General features: G+C 43.6%; 1 protein-coding gene across 2 annotated transcripts in view; it reads left to right on the forward strand.

The window, feature by feature from the left end:
- The window catches only part of LOC126184904 (uncharacterized), a 174,598-nt gene that overhangs the window by 22,374 nt on the left and 126,235 nt on the right, over positions 1–25,989 (forward strand). For both annotated transcript variants that reach the window (XM_049927555.1, XM_049927556.1), the window contains one exon: positions 18,047–18,181. In XM_049927555.1, the coding sequence (XP_049783512.1) occupies positions 18,071–18,181 (111 nt within the window). In that variant the 5' untranslated portion in view covers positions 18,047–18,070. Of the gene's footprint in view, positions 1–18,046; positions 18,182–25,989 lie in introns of those variants that run through there.

Raw genomic sequence — 25,989 nt, forward strand, 5'->3', positions numbered from 1 at the left:
AACTGTCGCTGTGATGCAGGGCTGACAGTGGTCCATCTTCTGATGGACTGCCCCCTTTTAGCCCCCTTGCGGCAGTCCTTTAATTTACCAGCTGCACTTCCTTTAATTCTCGGTGACAATGCCTCTATAGCTGACTCAGTTTTACGTTTTATCTGTGCAGCAGGGTTTTATCACTCGCTCTAGTGTGGGCGCTCTCGCATGATTTCTCAGACTACACCCACTCCAACGACTTTTAATTGTCACGTGGATGCCAAAATAGTGTCTTTCATGATAACAAGTTGTGTTGGTACCTCTATCAACACTTACCAGCTGGAGGTTGTTAGTTTGTAGTTGAGTGGTTGACCTTTTACCTGATCCATCAACCACTGTAGTCTGTTTTACTCTAATCAACTATTTGCTCTGCTCCTTTTAAGTGTCCTATATTTTGTGTTACTGCGGTGTTCATTTTAGCTCTGTACCCCTTGGTGTACCCTCCCTCTGGGTGCAGAGGGTACGCTTTTACTGTATAGGCCTTTTACAAGTATGTCTGGAACAGGGGACTGATGACATTGATGTTTAGCCCCCATCAAACCCCAAAACCAACCAACCAACTAAGCTACTTTGACATTCGACCCTGTTTTGTGGGTGCTTCACTCTTTTTGTCAGCATGGCCCTGTCCAGCCATTCTGATTTAAGTTCTGCATTTTTACCGTGGAGCATTTCAAGCAAATGACGGGATGGTTCCTTCGGAAGGACATTTTTCGATACCCTTCATCAATCAAGCGCCATCTCTGATGTCGACGAAACGCTAGAATCTTCACTTTTATCTAGAAGTTAGTCTGGATGGAGGCCTAAATTTTGCTTACCCGTAACGCCTCCCCCTAGCCCTCACTTTCTCCGTCGATCATTACCCTCCCCGCCCCACTCTCTCTCTCTCTCTCTCTCTCTCTCTCTCTCTCTCTCTGCCCCCCCCTCTCTCTCTCTCTCTCTCTCTCTCTCCCTCTCCCTCTCCCTCCCCCTCTCCCTCTCCCTCCCTCTCTCTCGCTCGCTCGCGTTAACTATTCAGATGCAAATGTTTCGGAATTTCCCTAAATCAAAAGAGCTGAACCAGGTGTTCGATTTACAGTCATCTTAACCTCTGCGGTTTACTATCGGTGCGTCACTTATTCGTCAGCTTACGAAAATAAGCTCTAGTTAACAACGACCATTAGTTTTCTGGAAATGAGCGGAACTCCTGTTTGTGAGAACGCTGTTAGGGTACCTCCTGCGACAGGCGTCAGTCTTAAAAGCCGTTACGTGTGACCATCTTGTGTCTAATTCAGTCTGTTTAAATCTCCTTCCCTGATCACCTCTTTAAGCACCATCGGTTTCTAAATTGACTGCTGAAATACCTGCGCGAGGAGGAAGAGCGGCTGAGTAAAAAGAGGCCGCGGAGACAATGGCGGGCTTGTAAAAGTTGTGGTTAAATCGAGGCAGCTGTGGAGAGCTTCCGCGCAGGCATGGGGAACTAAGAATAGGCGCGCGCATCCCGCAGATGACTAAGGCAGCGCAAGGTCCTGCGGCGCGCTATTTAGCGCCCGGCCGGCTGCATGCCTGCTGTGCCAACAACCGCACACAGCACACTGCGCTATGCACCACCACCCCGCGCTTGTTATCGCTGCGTCAGTGTGAGGCGAGTTCTGCTTCGGCGGGAGGTAGAGCGCGAGTGGGAAATGATCACTGCCCGCATTATTTTTCTTTTCCGGTAAAGGACGCACAACGGTGAGGATGTAATGGTCGCCTAGTCGTAGATATTGCTAATTGCTATAATCGCACTTTTTCACTCCCATTTACGGAGCTTGTTAGCACTTGATGTTAGGTTGGCGCCATTAAAATGCATTGTGTTGTGGTAATCGCTGCTACTTGCTGGATCGCTGCCGTGTCTCGATGCTGATGCTGGCTCTAAATCTGGTTGTCTAGGGTTAAAAACATGAGGTCCCGTGTTTTTTATGTGCTTTTGATAAAGAACGAGCGAAACCAACAAATATGTAAACTTCAAATATTTATTACTCTGGTGGCCATCTTAATTCCACTGTCCACCAAAGACCATGACACAACACAAAGTAGTACTTCCTTTACATGTTCTTTGCATTGTTTATCCACCTCAAACAATAACACACAAACACACTTTACCAAAGTGACATTCCGACTGCCTCCCGACCCTTCTTGCTGCTTGTATTTATAACATTGTCAAAGAACTACTAAAAAGAGATATAGTTTATAAGTCACATGTACATCTGTTATCATAATTTGTGCAGAAAAGTTATTAATTTGCATCGAGTGACATAATTTAACATGTTATTAAAATGACAGACAGATTTGTTGACTTGACAGAATAATTCTTTGTTACAAAAAGGCCGTTTTTTAGAAGTTTGTCAATTGACTTCTCTAATTTGCATAAATAAGTAAATAACATGAATTATTAAGAATTACATTGGTTTTCGTATAAAATAGGATTGATTTCGTGAATACTGAGCGAAACCGCTCCTAATGAACAAATAGGTTTCACTGGGTGATTTTTATTTAAGGAGATCTAAAATACCAAAGTTGGCCACTATTTTTCGTACTTCATATTAATTATTTAAGATGAACTTAGTATTTTTACATGATGACATTTGCTGTATCAGTGATAAAGTGATCAAGTGTGTGGGTCAGTTATTCAGTATAATTTAATGGGTTGACTGTTTATGGAGACATGTTATGCAATCATTGTTAACATACACAATAACTTTTCTATACTCATAAATACTCGTTAAACTGGTTGAATTTGGAGGGTATCGCATACTTCGGTACAGTAAAGCCTTTAATATGTTCCGTTACAAGGAGTACATGCTACCTGGAACTATTGTACCTGAATCGGTTTCGAATGCAAAGTTAGCCCCTTCTACATGTACATCTACATGGACACTCCGCATATCACATTTAAGTGCCTGGCAGAGGGTTCATCGAACCACCTTCACGATTCTCTATTATTCCAATCTCGTATAGCGCGCGGAAAGAATGAACACCTGTATCTTTCCGTACGAGCTCTGATTTCCCTTATTTTATCGTGGTGATCGTTCCTCCCTATGTAGGTCGGTGTCAACAGATTCTTTTCCTCCTCGGAAAAGAATTTGGGAAGTGGATAGCTGCATTCCTTTACACGTGGCTCCAGCTCGGCTAGAGCTCACGCGATGTGGATTTTAAGCTGTTACCTGTGGTCGTCCAGCAATCGCATATCCTGAATACCACATCCTGTTTTTGATAGTTTTCTCTATAGCCATTGATTTACTGTCGCTGCCTTTGTCTGCTGGAACACTGAGGTGTATTCGGCCCCCTTTCCAGTTCCTGTATTCTTAGTCTACCAGTGGGACGCGCATTCTACTGTTCTCCCTGAGCATCGCCTTTACAGACATCCTTCTACGTGACCATGCCGCTAGAGGCACTTCCTACTCGAAATGTATAATGGCGGCCAAAAGTTTCCGTTTCAGGGCGTTGCTGCAGCGTATATGCGACGTAGCGGGACTCCAGCCATGTAGGCAACGGATTAGAGTGGTATTCGTGACTGTCAGGCGTGCTTGTGGTAAATGGGGAAACGTGAACTATGGCGACTGTAACACCTCGGTTCAGTTTACAGTGATAAAAGCTATAGAAAGAATAATTTAAAATTAAGGATAGAATTTTTAGAGGGGAAAATAGAGTTCGGTAATTGCAGATCAAAATTATAGTATATCAGCAAGTAGTTTAACGTCTAAGTACAGCAAAGCCACGGAAGCTCCATCAGAAGGCAGTGACCTCAAACTCTTGTGATGAAAAGCCTATAAAAAGGCCTGATCGTCATTATTGCCGCCTTTTTACCTTGATTGTTTCGTTAAAGGGCGGGGAACCCATGTCAGTCAGCGAGACAATAATTTGATTGGACTTTATCGTGTTAAGATTCACGATAAACTGTTAGAATATTACGGAGATTAAAAGTGATGTAGTGTACGATCTATGACTGTTGGTAGCAACGGAGTATTAAGGGGATTTTAGGACTTTAGTGCTAGATTGGAACTTTACGGACATATAGACGACAGAAACTCAAATTATCTGCTGATACGAGTGAATTCAGAGGTACCGGTATTCAGATATTAACGTGTGGACTTCTGAAAGTGTCGTGTGCCGTTAGTTGCGAATGTGGACGTAGATCGCGTGCATATCGGCATTTGTGGACTATTTACATTCCTCCAGGCTAGGAACCTTTTAAATAGACCATCATCAATCACTATCTTAATCCTTGAATATAGGGTGAAAGTGAAATACAAGAGTGTTGTACTTATTTCATTTACCTAGTAATAGTCAGTGAAGGTTTTACGGAACCAAAGCTATTCAGCAGTAAGTCAGCAGCACCTAGCGGAAAGCGTAGGCATTAACTAACACGCTAACTGAAGTGAACGTTTACGTGTTTTACGGACCGCTTAATATAAACTTTCGTTACTCTTTGACGTCCCCACTTCGAAAGGTGGCGCAGGCTGTCTTAATCATAAAAGGGGAGAGTTGTAGCCGGGCAAATTACTAAATAAAGGCGATATTTACAAGACTCGCAGTAATAGCAAAACACAAGGCCCGCACTTCATCGGAGTCGTCGCTGTGACGTCGGGAAGTAAAGCCGGAAAACCTACCGACGATACGTATCTACGAGCAGACATCGACTTGGAGTACCTAAAAAGGGAACCACAAGAGTTGGGATGCTTCACGATATAATTACCAAATGCGCCCAAACAGCATCAACGTGCTGTATTCCTTTCTCGGCGGCCGAAGCGCAAACACCGGCAGTATGTGTGTCGAAAACCACCGTTGTGGACGGAAAGTTGTGACAGGGGTTGTTGCTACTTCATGCTAATATACGACCCCGTATCGCAAATGACGTAACGCGTGAGTTACGCCAACTCAAGGGGGAGACACTCAGCACCCACCCTATAGTCCTCATCTCTCCCCATGCGATTATCGCACCTTCGGTTCCTTAAAAAAAAAGGCCTTTAAAGATCGATGATTCCTGTCGGACGAGGATGTGCAGCTGGCAGGTACGGACTTCTTCACCCAACGGGACACTGTTCAATCAAACGGGTATCTTCCACCTGGTGTGTCAGTGGGATGATTGCTCCAATGATCGCGCGATTTTGCCTGATTGGCATACTGATTCTGGACCCTACGGCCTTCGGACTGAAGCTTTTTGATCGCCTCCTTATTTATATTCTGACTGCCAGCCAACGTGCTTTCATTAGTTTCTCTGCTCTCACCCTTCTGCTTCTCTCATCTTCGTCAGATCCAAGTATTCTCCGCCCGCATCTCGTGGTCGTGCGGTAGCGTTCTCGCTTCCCACGCCCGGGTTCCCGGGTTCGATTCCCGGCGGGGTCAGGGATTTTCTCTGCCTCGTGATGGCTGGGTGTTGTGTGCTGTCCTTAGGTTAGTTAGGTTTAAGTAGTTCTAAGTTCTAGGGGACTGATGACCATAGATGTTAAGTCCCATAGTGCTCAGAGCCATTTGAACCAAGTATTCTCCACATACCGCTTCTAGAGAACAGACCGCCGTGTGCCTCCCAGAAGTCGTTCTCTCCATTATTTTGTGTTCAAGTAAGTGCAATCTATCCAAAATTCTGGTCGGCTAAACTTTCTCAATAGCATTTCGTGGAAAGACGGTCCCCTCCATGGAAAGATTCCGATCAAAGCTTACAGACCGTTTCCATAACCGTCTCACACTTGCTTCGGTGCTTCAAACACAGGAGCACTATTCTAGAATGGGTCGCGCAAACGTTTGTATGCGGTCTCCTTTGTACGTCAGCTATATCTCCCCAGAACTCGCCGAGTAAACGGTAGTAAACTATATGCCTTCCCTGGAAATGACCTTACGTAATTGTTCCATTTGACGTCTTTCAACAACGTTGCGCATAAAAAAACCGCCGTGACTCTCATGAATTGTACCATTAAAAATATCATCGAATATTATTAGGCTGTTTCTCTTAACCATCCGTAATGACTTAAATTTATCCACATTTAAAGCGAAACATAGTCTTGTAGATTTTGATTTGTATTCTCTCTTAATCGGATCTATGTTTACTGTATGCTGAAGAAACCTCGCTCTTGCTTGTATCTTCTCCTTTTGTTAAGGTCTAATTTACTGCGTGTGGTGTAGTAAGTTGTCAGTCACCGCAGGCAGCAATGTATGGCGTTATTGGTCGGGAGACTCCCTGTGGGGTAGTTCGGCCGCCAAGTGCCTCTATTAAACGCCACTTCGGCGACTTGAGTCGATAATGATGGAATGATAACACACTATACAGTACCCGAGCTGATAAAAAGAGGGATCCCATGATCTATAAGTAGTAACCTTAACAAACTTGTACAATCTCATAAACGCAACGTCATCCGCATCGGTTCGACATTTCTGGGCTCAGTTAGTCAATACCAGGTCGTTCCACACCTTAAGCATCTATGAATTCTAATTATTAAGCACACAGCTTCCATTACAATAAGGATCACGTCATTGAAAAATATTGTTGTTCTGTTGTCCGAAGACGTCGCGGACTAAATTAAACGTGGATAAGCTTAACTGTTATCGAACTGCCTTGATCAGAATGTACGCGCAGTTCCTTACACCGTAGTACTGAAGGAATGTAATGTTTATGTCCTGCTGCCAGAGAGATAATATGGTAGACAAATTCACTTTTAGAATGGAGGGGGAAGAGATTGGATGTTCCATGTTTCCAGGAAACATCCCTGAATTCAGCGTAAAGGATTTAAGAAAACTACAGAAAAGCTGACGCAAGTTTTCTGGACGGAGATCTGAACCCTGCTTCTCCAGAATGTGTCAAATTGCGCCATCTCTTTCGGTCACAATATACAGGGTGATTCAAAAAGAATACCACAACTTTAGGAATTTAAAACTCTGCAACGACAAAAGGCAGAGCTAAGCACTATCTGTCGGCGAATTAAGGGAGCTATAAAGTTTCATTTAGTTGTACATTTGTTCGCTTGAGGCGCTGTTGACTAGGCGTCACCGTCAGTTGATGCTAAGATGGCGACCGCTCAACAGAAAGCTTTTTGTGTTATTGAGTACTGCAGAAGTGAATCGACGAGAATCCGCGGGAAACAACTCAGTATGAACGTGACTCGCCTAAGGTGAACGTTTTCTGTGCCATTTCAGCCAATAAAGTTTTTGGTCCCTTTTTCTTCGAAGGTGCTACTGTAACTGGACTACAGTATCTGTAGATGTTAGACAATTGGCTGTTCCCTCAGCTCGAACAAGAAGCACAACAATTCATATTTCAGCAGGATGGAGCGCCACCACATTGGCACTTATCTGTCCGTAACTACCTGAACGTCTACTACCCGAGGCGATGGATCGGCCGCCAGGCAGCCCGTGACAGAGCACTTCATCACTGGCCTCCAAGAAGCCCTGATCTTACCCCCTGCGATTTTTTCTTATGGGGGTATGTTAAGGATATGGTGTTTCGGCCACCTCTCGCAGCCACCATTGATGATTTGAAACGAGAAATAACAGCAGCTATCCAAACTGTTACGCCTGATATGCTACAGAGAGTGTGGAGCGAGTTGGAGTATCGGGTTGATATTGCTGGAGTGTCTGGAGGGGGCCATATTGAACATCTCTGATCTTGTTTTTAAGTGAAAAAAAACTTTTTTAAATACTCTTTGTAATGATGTATAACAGAAGGTTATATTATGTTTCTTTCATTAAATACACATTTTTAAAGTTGTGGTATTCTTTTTGAATCACCCTGTATTATAGTGGCGGTTTCTCGTTTTCTCTGAAACTTCGGTAAAATTTTTTCGTGAAGTATGTATCCGTCATATGCAACAAGACAAGTCACATAAAAGTGATAAATACTTCAAGGAACACCTAAAGAATGAGGAGTAAAAGGCCTGTCACCTACAGAACATTATTACGTAAAATACATCATGAAATGCAAGAGGACAAGACAGAGAGAAATTTCTGAGGAGTCTTGACGATCAAGGCCATTGCCCATTAACCAATAAATATATGTATGAAATTGAGATAAAATACTAACAGCTGTATGGACCTTGATTTTTCTGCAAGAAAGAGATAATAGGCAATGACACAGCGATATTAAATGTTTGCTGCATTGTTCTCTATCTTCTAGAACGCATTAAGTGCTTGAATGGATAAGTAGTTTCAGGGTTCTTCCCATGTAGGACGTAGTTTTTAACTAAATCTGCATTCTGAAACAAAAGTGTGACGGAGGCTATGAACTCATTTGGTGACCTACCTCCTTTTCATAGACTCTCGGGTAGCATATGACAGACTACATAGGGAAAACGTAAAAATGAGTTTAGGACTACGAAGAAGCAGAACGAACTTAGATTCCTGTTCAGGTGATACACACGTAATTTCAAACTACGCAGTAGATTGACCTGAAAATTCCAACGAGACTTGGATAGTCACTTTGTTCTACGCATGAAAAACGGCCGTGTTGAAAATCTAACAACAAAATTAGTTAAGCATAGAAATTAAGGACGACTGTCTTTTCAAATCTATGAGGATGACATTGTTTAACGCAGTCCGCTGTGTCACTTCCATCCTGTACCTAAATACCAGTTGCTTAGTGTCAACTATGGGAACTGAAGTAGTAGCTTTGCGGTATATCAAAATTAACCCACATGGAAAGCACGAAGCTTTCCGACGTAAGATTAGAAACCTTCCACTTCACGGCCTAAACTGCCCTTCGAGTAACACCGCTACTAACGGCTTTCAGTCTGAAGCCTTGTACGCTTGATTTGCGTAATTTATCGGTTCGTCTCAATTAAATCGTGGACCTCAGTGTAAATCTCAAATAATACACATAAGAAATGGAGTAGTTTCCTCTGTGCCCTCAGACTCCTAACACGATGGATGTCTCCTCACACACTTCCCTACTTTACGTTGCCTCATAATTTGTCTGAGTACAAAGCTCTTCCGTAATCTGGACAGAATTGTTCTTCCCACTTGCTACAAATGTTTCTGATTTTGCCACCTGTTGCCATTACACTGTTATAACACTTTTTACGAAGTTTTGCCCATTATTTCCATTATTATTGTACTTTAGGATTTTCTGTCTTATTAGATGAATTATCACTTTCTGAGTTTCAATTCTTCTATACTCTTGGAAAAGTTACTTCTTTCTAGAGTGGGGCGAGTACTGTGAAGTACTTTGACATGTATTGCTACCGCTAGTTTTAAAGCTAACTAGCTTACTAGCTTAGCGCCCACTGCTTCGCTCGCGTTGACAGTATGGTCTGCACAGTTTTTTTAATCGAACTTGTATGTTGTTCACAAACTGAAATGTCTTCTAAACTTTGCACGCTAATTACGGCCGTAGAAGTATGGTTTTTCCAAATTTACTTCTGGCCAAAAAGCGAGTCTGGCAGATATAGTTGGTCTATGTTAAACCTGCCTTTTGAGTGCTTCTGGTACTTCAAAAGAAACTTTTATCCCCTACCACATATATCTGTAAACGTCAAATGCAGTGTTTCATAGATTTAACTTTAAAGTTGTTTTAATGTAACAAAACATTTTCATTAAAATTTTCGACTCATATTTCGCAAAAATCCTTCTTAAACGATGCATACTGTGGAATGGGCGATGATGAAAAAAATGGTTCAAATGGCTGTGAGCACTATGAGACTTAACATCTTAGGTCATCAGTTCCCTAGAACTTAGAACTACGTAAAGCTAACTAACCTAAGGACATCACACACATCCATGCCCGAGGCAGGATTCGAACCTGCGGCCGTAGCAGTCCCGCGGTTCCGGACTGCAGCGCCTAGAACCGCACGGCCACAGCGGCCTGCTGGCGATGATGAGTCAGTCAGTTAGGCTATCCACTTTATTTATAGGCATAAGCCCTGTAACATTCTTAATATCTCATAACGTCGTTCTTGCTTTCTTTCCACATTCTACAATGCGTCCAATTGTCTACTCGCAATAATCTTCCAGTCCTATGTCTCCATGAAAAGTCATGACATCTCACGCTTTCGGGCAAATACTCATCATCGGTTTTTAGTGCGTCATTTATCATGTCAGATATTTGCCCACTCACAAATCTCCGCGACGGTGCCTTGGTATTTCAGTCACTGATATATAAGAGCAAGAAATAGAGTAGGATCTTCTGTAGGTCCTATCAGTTGATGATACACAAGCCCATTTGACTACCTCTTCTCGTAATTCAGCTTGAATCGTCACTTCTTCGCTGTCTGAAACGATTTCAATGGATTCTGTGTCCCAACTCCAAACTGTTGTACACTGAACTATATCAGAATCAGTTTAGTGTGCACTGAATATCTGTCCTCGTGACAGCGAACTTAACAAATAACATACAAAGAGTTAGAAATGCTCACGAAACAAAACTGCTGAAGCTACATCTGGTGGCACACTGGTTAGGACAGAACACTCGTAATAGGCAGCAGAGAGGTTCAAAGCGATCTTGACGTCGTCGGGACGTTACATTGCAACACGCCTCTCTTTATACACGCATTTATTTAGATGACGTCTACTGCATTATATAATGTCTCTGATCCCTCACCCTTTCAGACGCAGACTTATCATAGTGAAGTAAATGTTTGATCCCGAGCCATTTGAGAGAAAAAAATTCTGTATGACACCCTTTTGTCACACTGATAACGCCTTGAAACAGTAGCAAGTATTGGATGTATGGTTTATTTTAATGCAGCTAGACACACTAACACAAAATTCCAGCGTACTTTCCTGGAGCAAGGCGTTCCCTTATTGGTTGTACAGTCATAAAACGTGCGTTGTTTCTTCGTAGTCATAAGAGCTTACGAAGTACCAGCTATATAGAACGCTTCGCAAGCGGTTTTTATTTGGTGAAGGGTGCAACCAGCCACAAATACTTTTTAAATGTTTTTAGTGTCCTAGCCCATTTCGAGCTACCATACCCATCTTCAGATGGGTAATATTTTTCATTACACAGGTGTTTTGATCAACAGCATAGGTATTGCAAAAAAAATTCCTGTGACATTTACAGTATGTGTGCTGTGTGGAATTCAAGAACATACACACAGAGCTAGAAAGCAACATGGACCTCAACGAAACAAATCGCCATCTACTGGAACGTATTGTGGAGCAGACGACATGCTGTTGATCAAAACATCTGTGTAACGAATAATATTAGCCATCTGAAGACGGGCATGGTAGCCCGAAACCAGTTATAACATTAAAAAAAAAAATTAAAACGCATTTGGGACGAGTTTCATTATTCACCAACTATCATTAACGGCCGCGGAGTTAATACGATGCAACATATATAAAATATCATTGGTTTTTTATTTTATTTTCGATAGTAAAGTTACAACTGCATTGTCTTTCGAGCCTTCTTAATAACCAAATAACTACACGACACTAAGGCGAAATCTGTTAGGTAATGTAAAAGCTGGCTGCCTACGACTACATTTCATTCCTGCCATGGAAGCGTCACTGAGAACTAAATTGGATGTTCCGCAGGGGAACCAATAAATCTCGTTACGGGTCCTGGGGTAACGCAACAGAGCAAGCGCTGAATGGTGTTAAGAGTATGTTGGCTGTGCACTAGGGTTTCAAACTTTCAACATCGCCTGCGTTTTGTTTTTGTCTTCCATGTTTCGATGAGCTTTGTGTTTCCTATATCTTGAACCAATGAACTCATTTCCGTTCGTGTGCGACGCACGATATAGTGTTTAATCTCTCTTATTAATTAAAATTTTAACCCATAAGACTTATTTCCCGTAGTATCTAAATGTTTAATATACAGGATAAAGCGGAACTCCACTCATCTTTCAGAGGTTCTAAAGGGATACCTTCTGAGTATTACTCTGCAACGAGCTGCCAGAAACCGTTGGTCACTTGTACCAAAATAGTGTAATTGTGATTATTCGGCTTGTTACCGCAGTCACCCTTGTTTCTGTAATTTCTGAAACCTGTAATATTCAATGAAAAAAAAAAGAAAAAACGTGCATCACACACAACACGGAGTAAAACCACAACCCTCGGTTGCAAAAGTGCTGTGATGTGGTTCCTATCGGTGCGGGGACAGCTCAGTGTTCTTAAATTGTATTCAGTGAACCCATTGGTGCATATTGGCCATCTCTTCATCAGTAAATCTACCCATAGTACTAACCGCCAACGCTATTATTGCACTAGGTCTCCCGTGGCCGAACACGCGCTGACGTTACAGCAAATAAATACAGGGCTATTACAAATAATTGAAGCGATTTCATAAATTCACTGTAGCTCCATTCATTGGCATATGGTCACGACACACTACAGATACGCAGAAAAACTCATAAAGTTTTGTTCGGCTGAAGCCGCACTTCAGGTTTCTGCCGCCAGAGCGCTCGAGAGCGCAGTAAGACAAAATGGCAACAGGAGCCCAGAAAGCGTATGTCGTGCTTGAAATCCACTCACATCAGTCAGTCATAACAGTGCAACGACACCTCAGGACGAAGTTCAGCAAAGATCCACCAATTGCTAACTCCATTCGGCGATGGCACGCGCAGTTTAAAGCTTCTGGATGCCTCTGTAAGGGGAAATCAACGGGTCGGCCTGCAGTGAGCGAAGAAACGGTTGAACGCGTGCGGGCAAGTTTCACGCGTAGCCCGCGGAAGTCGACGAATAAAGCAAGCAGGGAGCTAAACGTACCACAGCCGACGGTTTGGAAAATCTTACGGAAAAGGCTAAAGCAGAAGCCTTACCGTTTACAATTGCTACAAGCCCTGACACCCGATGACAAAGTCAAACAACGCTTTGAATTTTCGGCGCGGTTGCAACAGCTCATGGAAGAGGATGCGTTCAATGCGAAACTTGTTTTCAGTGATGAAGCAACATTTTTTCTTAATGGTCAAATGAACAGACACAATGTGCGAATCTAGGCGGTAGAGAATCCTCACGCATTCGTGCAGCAAATTCGCAATTCACCAAAAGTTAACGTGTTTCGTGCAATCTCACGATTTAAAGTTTACGGCCCCTTTTTCTTCTGCGAAAAAAACGTTACAGGACACGTGTATCTGGACATGCTGGAAAATTGGCTCATGCCACAACTGGAGACCGACAGCGCCGACTTCATCCTTCAACAGGATGGTGCTCCACCGCACTTCCATCATGATGTTCGGCATTTCTTAAACAGGAGATTGGAAAACCGATGGATCGGTCGTGGTGGAGATCACGATCAGCAATTCATGTCATGGCCTTCACGCTCTCCCGACTTAACCCCGTGCGGTTTCTTTCTGTGGGGTTATGTGAAAGATACAGTGTTTAAACCTCCTCTACCAAGAAACGTGCCAGAACTGCGAGCTCGCATCAACGATGCTTTCGAACTCATTGATGGGGATATGCTGCGCCGAGTGTGGGAGGAACTTTATTATCGGCTTGATGTCTGCCGAATCACTAAAGGGGCACATATCGAACATTTGTGAATGCCTAAAAAAACTTTTTGAGTTTTTGTATGTGTGTGCAAAGCATTGTGAAAATATCTCAAATAATAAAGTCATTGTAGAGCTGTGAAATCGCTTCCATCATTTGTAATAACCCTGTATAGTGGTGACTAAGGAAAAAGACATCGCACTGTCAGTATTTTCAGGTCAGTTGCGCATATACTAAAGACTAATTCTAAGACCCACAATGTAGATTGCTTAACGAAGGGGCCCTGCTGCGTTTCGTGACCGGATCGGAGATTTTCTCCGCTTGGGGACTGGTTATTGTTGTGTTATATTCGTATCTTAATAACTGACATTACACTCTTAAGATAGCTGTATGGGCACGTCCCGAAAGACGATAAATTCACGGTAAGTTGACCGAAGCGCTCTCACTCCAAAGTGCAAGTGCAATAATATTGTGGTAGACTAATACGGCTGTGTATCACTGTTAACGCACAACTAACACTTCCGGAAAACAAAACCCTTGACAGAGCCGAGCAGTACTGAATGCAAACTTGATAGCATATTACTGTTATTGACGGCAGGCACCTCGATCGAACACAAACAAGAGACGCTGCGCTTACCGTAGATGTTTGTACTGTTGTGCACTATTTTCAGTGCATTACAAATACAAAGCTAGTTGGTGGCAATCCGAACGAAATATAGTAACTCTTTAATGTGCCGTCGGAAACTGTGGGTACATGAAACCAGAATACTCAAAGTATCCCTGAACAACCTTTGAAAGTATGTCGGTGAAGCTGTGCTTCACCCTGCAATGCTTCCAGCTCTTTCCCTTTTATCAGTCACTCACGTCAATAAATTGCCGCATTTCACACATGGAGATCTAGAAAATTTTCCAGTAACTGCCGCCACGGTGGAAGGAGAATGTCTCCTTTTTTGTTTTTCTTTGGTTTTGGAGTCCAAAACGTAATTTTTTTTTTCATAAGAGGAGAAAATATATTTGTTACAAAGCGCGATCGTTTGAAATTACCAAGTATAACAGTATAATGAAACAATGTCGATACAGTCAACGCCCTTCGCTGTACTTCTCCCTCTCGCGTTAATTTCGGACTTCGTATCCGAAGAGTTGGGTTGGGTTGTTTTGGGGGAAGAGACCAAACAGCGAGGTCATCGGTCTCATCGGATTAGGGAAGGATGGGTAAGGAAGTCGGCCGTGCCATTTCAAAGGAACCATCCCGGCATTTGCCTGGAGCGATTTAGGGAAATCACGGAAAACCTAAATCAGGATGGCCGGACGCGGGAGTGAACCGTCGTCCTCCCGAATGCGAGTCCAGTGTGCTAACCACTGCGCCACCTCGCTCGGTGTATCCGAAGAGGAGCTTTGAAGTTAAGACGAGTGGAAAGTATACTAAAGCTAATGACTTCATTTAGATTTCCATCGCTTTAATCGTCTCAAACGTTACTTAGATAAGACCTTTCTCCACATAAGACTCATCTTCTCGTTAATTATCGCGTGAATTACAATCTTCGTGGAATATAGAGTAAGGCGTAAGGTGAAACCATCATCATTTTTCAAAGTGAAAAATACTGGCAGAACTGAAAGGTCGATTTAGTTTTTGCAGTTTAGATAATGTTATCACGTCAAGTTGGAGAGTATTCTCCAATGACTTACTTGCGGTTTTCCTAAGCTTCAGTTTCCGACACATTTCAGTTCTAGAATCTTCCACGCTTGAGAGCGCGCTTTTAATTGTCTAAGCGATGTATTAAGGAACCCAACAGGCTGCGATTCATCGGTAGGACAGTGAGAAACTTCTGTTTGCTTAAAAAAGCTGTTGTTGACAAAAATCTTACATGGTCCATACTTCAACACTGCTCAACTGCGAGGATACATTTCATATCGGACTAGCAAGGAGACAAGGAGTATACCCAAAAGAAGGGCGGTGTGGAGTGTCACAGAATTGTAAGACTGGTAAGACAGTACAACAGATCTCTTAGACAACGTTAAACATCAGATACTGGAAGTAGCACGCTGTCCATCTCGCTTTTAGAATATTTCAAGGATCGCCTTTCACGGCAGAAAAGACGAATGTTCCTGAGGCCCCTACTTGTCCATCTCACAGATCTCGCGCAGATAAAATGACGCAAGTAGTAGTTCGCCCAAGAAGTCCTTTCCATGATCGATCCATGAATGAATCACAGAAAAAGGATGCCATAGAAAGTACCCTCTGCCAAACACTGCGGTGATTCCCAGACACTGCACGAAACTGGACATTACTGCAAACGGAATCAGAACCGAAAGCTACTGAACTGACAAGCCAAATATCAGGAGTACCCCTACATTTGCTTTTGATAATGGTAACTGGAACAAACTCTTGTATTTTATCCCAACTACAGTTATAGTTTCATAGAATGGAAGGTTATCTAAAACTTGTATAGAAACCAGTCTTTGCTTTAAGAATTGCAGAACAATAGAGGGAAGCAATAACTGAGAAGAAAGTGAGACAGCAATATGACCGATCCCCGATGTCACTCAATCTGTACATGCAGTAAAGAAAACAAGGCGAAATTCGGGAAGGGAATTAAAGTTCATGCAAAAGAAATGAAAACCTATCGGTTTCCCAATCACATAGTAACCCAGTTTGTGACGGCAAAGGACTAGGAAGATCTGTTGAACGGACTGGATAGTATCTTGAAAAACACCGACAAAAGAAAAATAAGTGTATGTCACGTAGTTAAATTAAATCAGGTGATGCTGACTGAGTCAAATTAGGAAGTGCTACATTAAAAGCAGCGATAAGCTTTGTTACTTGGACAGCATCTGGGAGAAGTAGAGAGGATAAAAAAATGTCGTGTGACTAAGGCCTCCCTTCGGGTAGACCGTTCGCCGGGTGCAAGTCTTTCGATTTGACGCCACTTCGGCGACTTGCGCGTCGATGGGGATGAAATGATGATGATTAGGACAACACAACACCCAGTCCCTGAGCGGAGAAAATCTCCGACCCAACCGGGAATCGAACCCGGGCCCTTAGGATCGACATTATGTCGCGCTGACCACTAATTTTTTATTTTTTTTTTCAGTTTGTTCGTTGTTGATCGTTGTTGATCGTTGTTTGGTCGTTGCGGACGTCACATGACATCCGTCAAAGTTCGTTGTTGATCCTTTCACTCAGTTTTTTATTACGGAGGCCAACCAACACTCTGACCGAACACGCTGAGCTACCGTGCCGGTAAACCACTCAGCTAGCGGGGGCGGACCGTAGAGAGGATATAAAATGTACATTGGGAGTAGCAAGAATAGCGCTTCTGAGAAAAGAACAACTTGTTAACATCGGATATAAACTGAAATATTAGGAATGCTTCTATGAAGGTATCTGTGCAGTTTCACATTGAGCGCAAGTCAAGCATGGACGATAAACAGGCTAGAGAAGAAGAGAATTGAAGAGTTTGAAACATGGTGCTACAGAAGAGTGCTGGAGCTTACTTGGATAGATAGTTATTAAAGAACAGACACCGAATCGAATTGTGGAAAAGGAGATTTTGTGGACATATCTTAAGACATAGAGGAATCTCAATTTGGTAATAGGAGAAAGAGCGAGCGCGCGCTTCGAAGAGAGAAACTAATACTAGATTACAGTGAGCAGGTTAAATGGAAGCAGGCAGTATCCTTCATTTAGAGGGTGTTGATGTAGGTCGCTTGCACAGAATAGACTGTTATGGAGGGCTGCATCAAACCTGTCTTCGGAATGACGACGACGACGACGCAAAGTGAACCGTTTCTAATAGTTAAAAGATGAATGCTATAAAATACTGGGTGTTCAAAAAGTCAGTATAAATTTGAAAACTGAATAAATCACGGAATAATGTAGATAGAGAGGTACAAATTGACACACATGCTTGGAATGACATAGGGTTTTATTAGAACGAAAAAAATACAAATGTTCAAAAAATGTCCGACAGATGGCGCTTCATCTGATCAGAATAGCAATAATTAGCATAACAAAGTAAGACAAAGCAAAGATTATGTTCTTTACAGGAAATGCTCAATATGTCCACCATCGTTCCTCAACAATAGCTGTGGTCGAGGAATGATGTGAATAGCACTGTAAAGCATGTCCGGAGTTATGGTGAGCATTGGCGTCGGATGTTGTCTTTCAGCATCCCTAGAGATTTCGGTGGATCACGATACACTTGCGACTTCAGGTAACCCCAAAGCCAATAATCGCACGGACTGAGGTGTGGGGACCTGGGAGGCCAAGCATGTCGAAAGTGGCGGCTGAGCACACGATCATGACCAAACGACGCGCGCGAGAGATCTTTCACGCGTCTAGCAATATGGGGTGTTTTTTTTTTTTTGTTTTTTGTTCTAATAAAACCTCATGTCATTCCAAGCATGTGTGTCAATTTTTACCTCTCTATCTACATTATTCCGTTGTTTATTAAGTTTTCCAATGTATACGGACTTTTTGATCACCCGGTATAATTAAAATTTCCAGAGAAATGAAATATGGCGACTATAATAAAGCAACTACGTTGACGTAATTTATACTGGGTCACGATTCAACTTCATGAGTAAGTTGACTGTTCTGTGATAGTGTGTTTTATTGTAAGACGGCGTGATGTGGGTGTTGCAGAGGCAGACGGCAGCGTGACGCGAGATGCCGGCCACGGGAAGCGAACGCAGGTCCTCGGCTGTGGCGGGCGGCATGGACACCTCTCGCCGGCTCAGCGCCTCTTCCGACTGCTCGCTGCCCGACAGGGACCGACAGGTGAGTCCCCTCCTCTGCCTTCGAAAAAACGTTGCCTATATGTCAACGAAATTGGTCATGTTGATGTATGTTGCGCCACATTGAAGTAAAGCATCAATTTCATCTTCGTAATACACTAGTGGCCATTAAAATTGCTACACCAAGAAGAAATGCAGATGATAAACGGGCATTCATTGGACAAATATATTATACTAGAACTGACATGTGATTACATTTTCACGCAATTTGGGTGCTTAGATCCTGAGAAATCAGTACCCAGAACAACCACCTCTGGCCGTAATAATGGCCTTCATACGCATGGGCATTGAGTCAAACAGAGCTTGGATGGCGTGTACAGGTACAGCTGCCCATGTGGCTTCAACACAATACCACAGTTCATCAAGAGTAGTGACTGGCGTATTGTGACAAGCCAGTTGCTCGGCCACCGTTGACCAGACGTTTCCAATTGGTGAGAGATCTGGAGAATGTGCTGGCCAGGACAGCAGTCGAACATTTTCAGTATCCAGAAAGGCCCGTACAGGACCTGCAACATGCGTTAGTGCATTATCCTGCTGAAATGTAGGGTTTCGCAGGGACCGATTGAAGGGTAGAGCCACGAGTTGTAACACATCTGAAATGTAACGTCCACTGTTCAAAGTGCCGTCAGTGCGAACAAGAGGTGACCGAGACGTGTAACCGATGGCACCCCATACCATCACGCCGGGTGATACGCCAGTATGGTGATGACGAATACGCGCTTCCAATGTGCGTTCACCGCGATGTCGCCAAACACGGATGCGACCATCAAGAGGCTGTAAACAGAACCAGGATTCATCCGAAAAAATGACATTTCGCCATTCGTACACCCAGGTTCGTCGTTGAGTACACCATCGCAGTCGCTCCTGTCTGTGATGCAGCGTCAAGGGTAACCGCAGCCATGGTCTCCGAGCTGATAGTCCATGCTGCTGCAAACGTCGTCTAACTGTTCGTGCAGATGGTGGTTGTCTTGCAAACGTCCCCACCGGTTGACTCAGGGATCGAGACGTGGCTGCACGATCCGTTACAGCCATGCGGATAAGATGCCTGTCATCTCGACTGCTAGTGATATGAGGCCGTTGGGATCCAGCACGGCGTTCCGTATTACCCTCCTGAACCCACCGATTCCATATTCTGCTAACAGTCATTGGGTCTCGACCAACGCGAGCAGCAATGTCGCGATACGATAAACCGCAATCGCGATAGGCTACAATCCGACCTTTATCAAAGTCGGAAACGTGATGGTACGCATGTCTCCTCCTTACACGAGGCATCACAACAACGTTTCACCAGGCAACGCCGGTCAACTGCTGTGTATGAGAAATCGGTTTGAAACTTTCCTCATGTCAGCACCTTGTAGGTGTCGCCACCAGCGTGAATGCTCTGAAAAGCTAATCATTTGCATATCACACCATCTTCTTCCTATCGGTTAAATTTCGCATCTGTAGCACGTCATCTTCGTGGTGTAGCAATTTTAATGGCCAGTAGTGTAGGTTTTTTTTTTTTTATACGGCTTTCGGAAAGCTGTCGTGTTATATGTATTTCATTAAAGTGGCTAAATTAGAATTCAGTACGCAATAGAATTCTTTGCCGGCCGTTGTGGCCGAGCGGTTCTAGGCGTTTCAGTCCGGTACCGCGCTGCTGCTACGGTCGCAAGTTAGAATTCTGCCTCGGGCATGGATGTGTGTGCTGTATTTAGGTTAGTTAGGCTTAAGAAGTTCTACGTCTGGGGGACTGAGCACCTCACATGTTAAGACCCATAGTTGTTAGAGCCATTTGAACCATTTTTTTAGAATTCTTTTTGGAATGTTTATACTAAACGAAAACTCGCCTAAATTTGTTCTATTTTATAAGGGGGTATGCTTCTTCGTATAAAATAAGCCGTCTGACAGAAAAGGGAAGCACCAGAAGACATGGTCGAATGTCAATATAACTTGGTACACGTACACGCCGTCGGGGGTATGTGAATCAGAGTTGCAATTCTCTGACAGCTAGAACGGCCACCGGAGCACTGTAGTGTTTATTACCAGCCTGGTAAGGTATATAACAGGCGTGAACAGCTTTGTTCAGTGATTACGGAAATGCTGTCTACTCCCGTGGGACAGTGTTACGAGCACCTGACAGGGTCTGAAATTGGCCATATTGTGGGGCTCCATTTGGCCAGCTGGTCACATCGGGTAATATGCAGATCAGTGGGGCATTTGGATGTGACAGTGCCCCGATGGTGGACTTCATGCGAACGTGAGAGAAGGCCTGGGTGTACCCGTCGTCCAGGTTCCGGTCGATCGCGTCTGAGGACTATAAGGGAGATCGCAGTATTGTGCACATCGCAAGCCATACACATCTACGCCTGCCGACTGGGAACAGGTAATGGACTCCCTGCATCGTTCTGTATCGTCCTGCGCCATTGGTCGGAAACTAAGAGCAGCTGGACTAGAGAATGACCGTCTCCTGCGTAGGCTGTCTTTAACACAACACAAACTACAGCTTACTTTGCATGTCTGAAAGAATCGGGCCTTAATGTCGATCTACAGCCGCACGAAATTATTCGAAATAAATTTGCTAATGCGAATATCTTGGCTTCAGCTGTATCAGGCGTTGGCATACTGCCTGTTAGTGACATATGAAAATTTGTGCCCGACCGGGACTCGAACCCGGATTTCGGGCTTATCGCGAGCGGTCGACTTAACCACTTCAGCCATTTTTGTACGCCCCTGGGACCGACCCAAAATTCTGTGTATCACGCTGTCTCCATCCTTATTACATAGTACCGTACATCGATCATTTTATGCTCGCTGAATTATACTGCTGGCGCACAAGGACAGCCGGAGTGGTTAAGGCGACCGTTCGCGATAAGCGGGAAATATGGCTTCGAGTCCCGGCATAGATAATCGTGTCACTAATAGGCAGTATAGTATATCAATGCATAAAACGGCTGAAGCCAAGATGTTAGCATTAGCGAATTTGTTTCGAGCAGACAGCAGCGTCTGGAGTGGTGCCGAGACCGGAAAGCATGGACTTGTGATGAATGGTGTCGCATTCTCGGCAAAGAACGCGTGGTTCTGAACTACCCTGAATAACCATCGTCAGTATGGTGATTTGTAGAGGGGCCCATTCTGCCAATGTTCTACTGCTGGCGTCGTGGTGTGGGGGAACTTTCTGGAAGACTTCGTGTTACGGCTGGTATTGATCCAGGGAACTTTCGACAGCACAACAGTACCTCTCACAAGGTAAACTCTCCATCCCCCCCCCCTCCCCCCACGGTTTAGTGTTGAGATGACCCAGTGGATAGCCCGTCGAAAGCTAAACGCAAATCGAACATGGAAAGAGGCAGAAGATATGCTGAAAAAGAGACAAAACAGAAAAAGTGAACGGTCCAAGCTTACGATGCGAACTTAGAGCTGCGGCGTCTTTGTTGTGTAATCACGGTGTTGTCTTCCGAAGGGGTAGATCCGTGTACGAATCTCCCTCTTACCCCCCGCATTATTATTTTTCCCCTCACAAAATTATGACCTTTCCGTCCGGTCATTGACGTGTGTGTTCGCTGTATTCAGATGTATGTCTGTGTCGTGGTGTAACGCCCGTTTGTAACAGTGAGGTGTAAGGAAGGGACCTTCAGATGTACGTACCTCCTACTTCTTCTACACCAGCACCACATGTTATGACTCTTGCGTTCCGTTTACGGATCTCTCACTTCGCAGTAGCCGGCCACTGTGGCCGAGCGGTTCTAGGCACTTCAGTCCGGAACCTCGCAGGTTAGAGTCTTGCCTCGGGCATGGATGTGTGTGATGTCCTTAGGTTAGTTAGGTTTAAGTAGTTCTAAGTTCTAGGGGACTGATGACCTCAGATGTTAAGTCCCATAGTGCTCACAGCCATGTGAACCGTAACACAATATAAACATGTCATTGTAATCCACATTAATCTACACTTCGAAACGCGTTGTGGAAATAGTGACTCGGAATAGTAAACTCGTTTCGTCCGGAATCGTAAAGCAGTTGTCTGCTAAATTTACAAAGAAACTTCAGTGTGGCTGGTGTTACGAATACAGAGAATGGTGAAATCTACTGATTTAATGGGTTGTGACCAAGGGTACGATAGCTGGAAATAAATATCGTGGCAAAATCGAAACACGTCGACCGTAAACATGCTGTTGTTACTAGAATTTATTGTAAGTGATCGGATAACGTATGTACTGCTGGTAGACAAAACGATGGATGTCCGTACCTCGTCAAAGACAATGTACGTCGGAAGATTTTCTGTACCGTAAAGCTATAGTTGGAATACATTGCAATCGATTGCACAAATGTTTCGATACACAACATTTATTGCACGTTATTGGATATGCGGCTGTTCAGCACACAAGTAGTTCGTTTTCCATTGCATCACATCCGTGATCGAGTTAAGATACGCGGTATGCCAAGAGAGAATGTACTCCACACATTCCCCGCTCAAAGACAAGGTCTAATGGCTACCACATTGTAGTGTGCAGGGCATCAATCTGGCCATCTGACGCAGCAAGCGTCATGAAAGTTCTGGACAACTACGTATTAAAGAGTTCTCCACACCGATGCGACTATTTCGCGGCAGAAATGTGCCGCAGATTTAACAGAGCTAGGTGATCGACCTGACATCGCACACCATAGTCGAGTATTTCCTGCAGTCTCTCGCTGTCGCACTAAGAACAGACTGTTATTAACTGCATTAGAAGACGAGGGAAAAGCGAGAGAAGGGTTCATTTATTTGAAACTGGGACAGTAGTGGGATTAGAAGCATTAGCGGCAAACTTTAAATGTTTTCAACTAACGAAGACAACTTTCAGAAATAAAGGTGATGGATAATTTCAATTTAGAGTAAGCGTGTCCAACCCGCGGCCCGCGGGATGAATGTGGCCCAAAGCAAGTTTGTGTGGCGCAGTTGATGCGTTAGAGCCCAGCACTGAAACACAAACGGCCACAATACAGCGATAGACACGTAAAGGTAATTTTGCAGCAGGTCAGTGCTCGACCCCATGTCTCAAAACCCGTCAAAATATGCAAGGAAACGTTGAAATGAGAAGTCCTACCCCCCCCCCCCCCCCCCCCCCGCCGTATTCTCCTACGTTGCTCTCTCTGACTACCACCTTTTTCGATCAGTGGTATACAGTCTGGCTGACCAGTACTTCCGCTCATATGAACAAGTGCAAAATTGAATCGATTCATGGATCTCCGAAAAAGACGCCTAGTTCTTCCGCCACGGGATTCGTATGCTCTCCGGAAGATGGGAGAATGTAGTGGCCAGCGATGGGCAATACTACAACTCATTTTTTTATGTAAGGTTTTCACAATAAAGCCCCAAACTTCGAGAAAAAACTGTGGAAGCAAAATTGTAGACCTAGTAGTTAATAATTATATATGCAAATGTAATACAAAACGTAGCACAGAACTGATTCCTTTTTTTTATGTATAAAATAATTGTCTAGACAAATTACGAGCTCGCAGCAAGATTAAGCAGACTGCGTATATTTTATAGGATTTACCGTACTAGTCCATTTGAGAATTTCATAGCCTTCACTGATAGTAAAGTCAGGTTGCTGAATGTATACGACATCGTTCAAAGTTGACAGTGTTACAGTGTTATTCCTGGCAACCTACAAACTTTCTTGGTTGAAGTCTTCACCACAGGCATCTTGTTTTTTTTTCAGCAGAACGCTCTGTTAATTCAGTAGGTGTAAGCCCAAATAGTATACATCAGGTTAGTGATAGTTCATAATTAACAGTGTGTGCAAAATTAGTTCCTTAAAGCTTCATTCACATTCATCTTGTTCCGTCTTTTATTTCTGACTGATCTCATCAATGATAGGATCTGAGTGGCTTTATTTTTGGCTGGCAGGTGGGCAAGAATGATGCTACTGTGGTTGGGGAACATTATGAACGCATATTAGTTGCCATTTTGGTCGCAGCCGGCCGCGGTGGTCTAGCGGTTCTGGCGCTGCAGTCCGGAGCCGCGGGACTGCTACGGTCGCAGGTTCGAATCCTGCCTCGGGCATGGGTGTGTGTGATGTCCTTAGGTTGGTTGGGTTTAAGTAGTTCTAAGTTCTAGGGGACTTACGACCCAAGCTGTTGAGTCCCATAGTGCTCAGAGCTATTTGAACCATTTTTGGTCGCATATAGTGACAAATAACGAACTTGACATCCATCTACATCTACGTGGATACTCTGCAAATCACATTTAAGTGCCTGGTAGAGGGTTCATCGAACCACCTTCACATTTCTCTATTATTTCAATTTCGTATAGCGCGCGGAAAGAAGGAACACCTATATCTTTCCGTACGAGCTCTGATTTCCCTTAGTTTATCGTGGTGATCGTTCCTCCCTATGTAGGTCGGTGTCAACAAAATATTTTCGCATTCGGAGGAGAAAGTTGGTGATAGGAATTTTGTGAGAAGATTACGTCGCAACGAAAAACGCCTTTCTTTTAACGATTTCCAGCCCAAATCCTGCATCATTGCTGTGACACTCTCTCCCATATTTCGCGACAATACAAAGCGTGCTGCCTTTCTTTGAACTTTCTCGATATACTCCGTCAGTCCTATCTGGTAAGGATCCCACACCGCGCAGCAGTATTCTAAAAAGGGACGGACAAGCGTAGTGTAGGCAGTCTCCTTAGTAGATGCGTTACTTTCTCGAAGTGTTCTGCCAGTAAAACGTAATCTTTGGTTAGCCTTCCCCACAACATTTTCTGTGAGTTCTTTCCAATTTAAGTTGTTCGTAATTGTAATACCTAGGTATTTAGTTGAATTTACGGCTTTTAGATTAGACTGATTTATCGTGTAACCGAAGTGTAACGAATTCTTTTCAGCACTCATGTGGATGACCTCACACTTTTAGTTATTTAGGGTCAACTGCCACTTTTCGCACTATTCAGATATTTTTTCTAAATCGTTTTGCAGTTTGTTTTGATCTTCTGATGATTTTATTAGGCGATAAACGACAGAGTCATCTGCAAACGACCGAAGACGGCTGCTCACATTGTCCCCCAAGTCCATATATCGTAGGATCAGTCATGAATTCTTGTTACTTTTTACACTTAGTTTTTTTTAAGTTATAAAGCTAGAATAATTTATGCTGGAGATGTTGTTTGGTCTGGTATGTAGTGTAACTGACTGCCGATTTGATCCTGTTGAAAGAAAATCTAAACATTGACATGTAAAAAAAAAAAAAAAAAACAAACCACCACCTTCTGTAACATTCCTCAATTCCTGTTAAAGTGGATAACTTAATGCTATCTACGGGAAAAAGGAGGTAGTAAGAATGAATCTCATCGAATACGGGATTGTTAGTGACGGAGCTCAAGAGCTGATTGGAGAAATATAAGGGGCAGTCAAAAGAAAACTAGACAGATGGAAAAGTGTAAGTAAACTATTTACCATTTCAAAATGTAATCGCCATAACGTTTAATACATTTATCCCACTGAGAGACAAGACTGTCAACACCTTCATGGAAAAATGTTTGCGGTTGCCTTCAGAATCGTGATTGTAGCCAGGCGTGCATTTCTTCTTCCGAAGCACATCGGCGGCCAGGGATGTCTTTCTTCTTCAAAAATATGGAAATCGCCAAGTGGAGGATGGGGACTATGTGGAGGATGTGTGGGGCTTCCCGGCGGAACTTCTAGAGTGTACTCGAAACAACGTTGGCAACATGTTGGCGTGCAACAGCATCACTTTTCCATGAAGGCATTGACAGTATTGCCTCACAGTGGGATAAATATATTAATAGTTCCGGCGATCACTTTTAAAGTGTTAAGTAATTTATTT

This window comes from Schistocerca cancellata, chromosome 4 (assembly GCF_023864275.1).
Source record: "Schistocerca cancellata isolate TAMUIC-IGC-003103 chromosome 4, iqSchCanc2.1, whole genome shotgun sequence".
NCBI classification, from domain to species: Eukaryota; Metazoa; Arthropoda; class Insecta; order Orthoptera; family Acrididae; genus Schistocerca; species Schistocerca cancellata.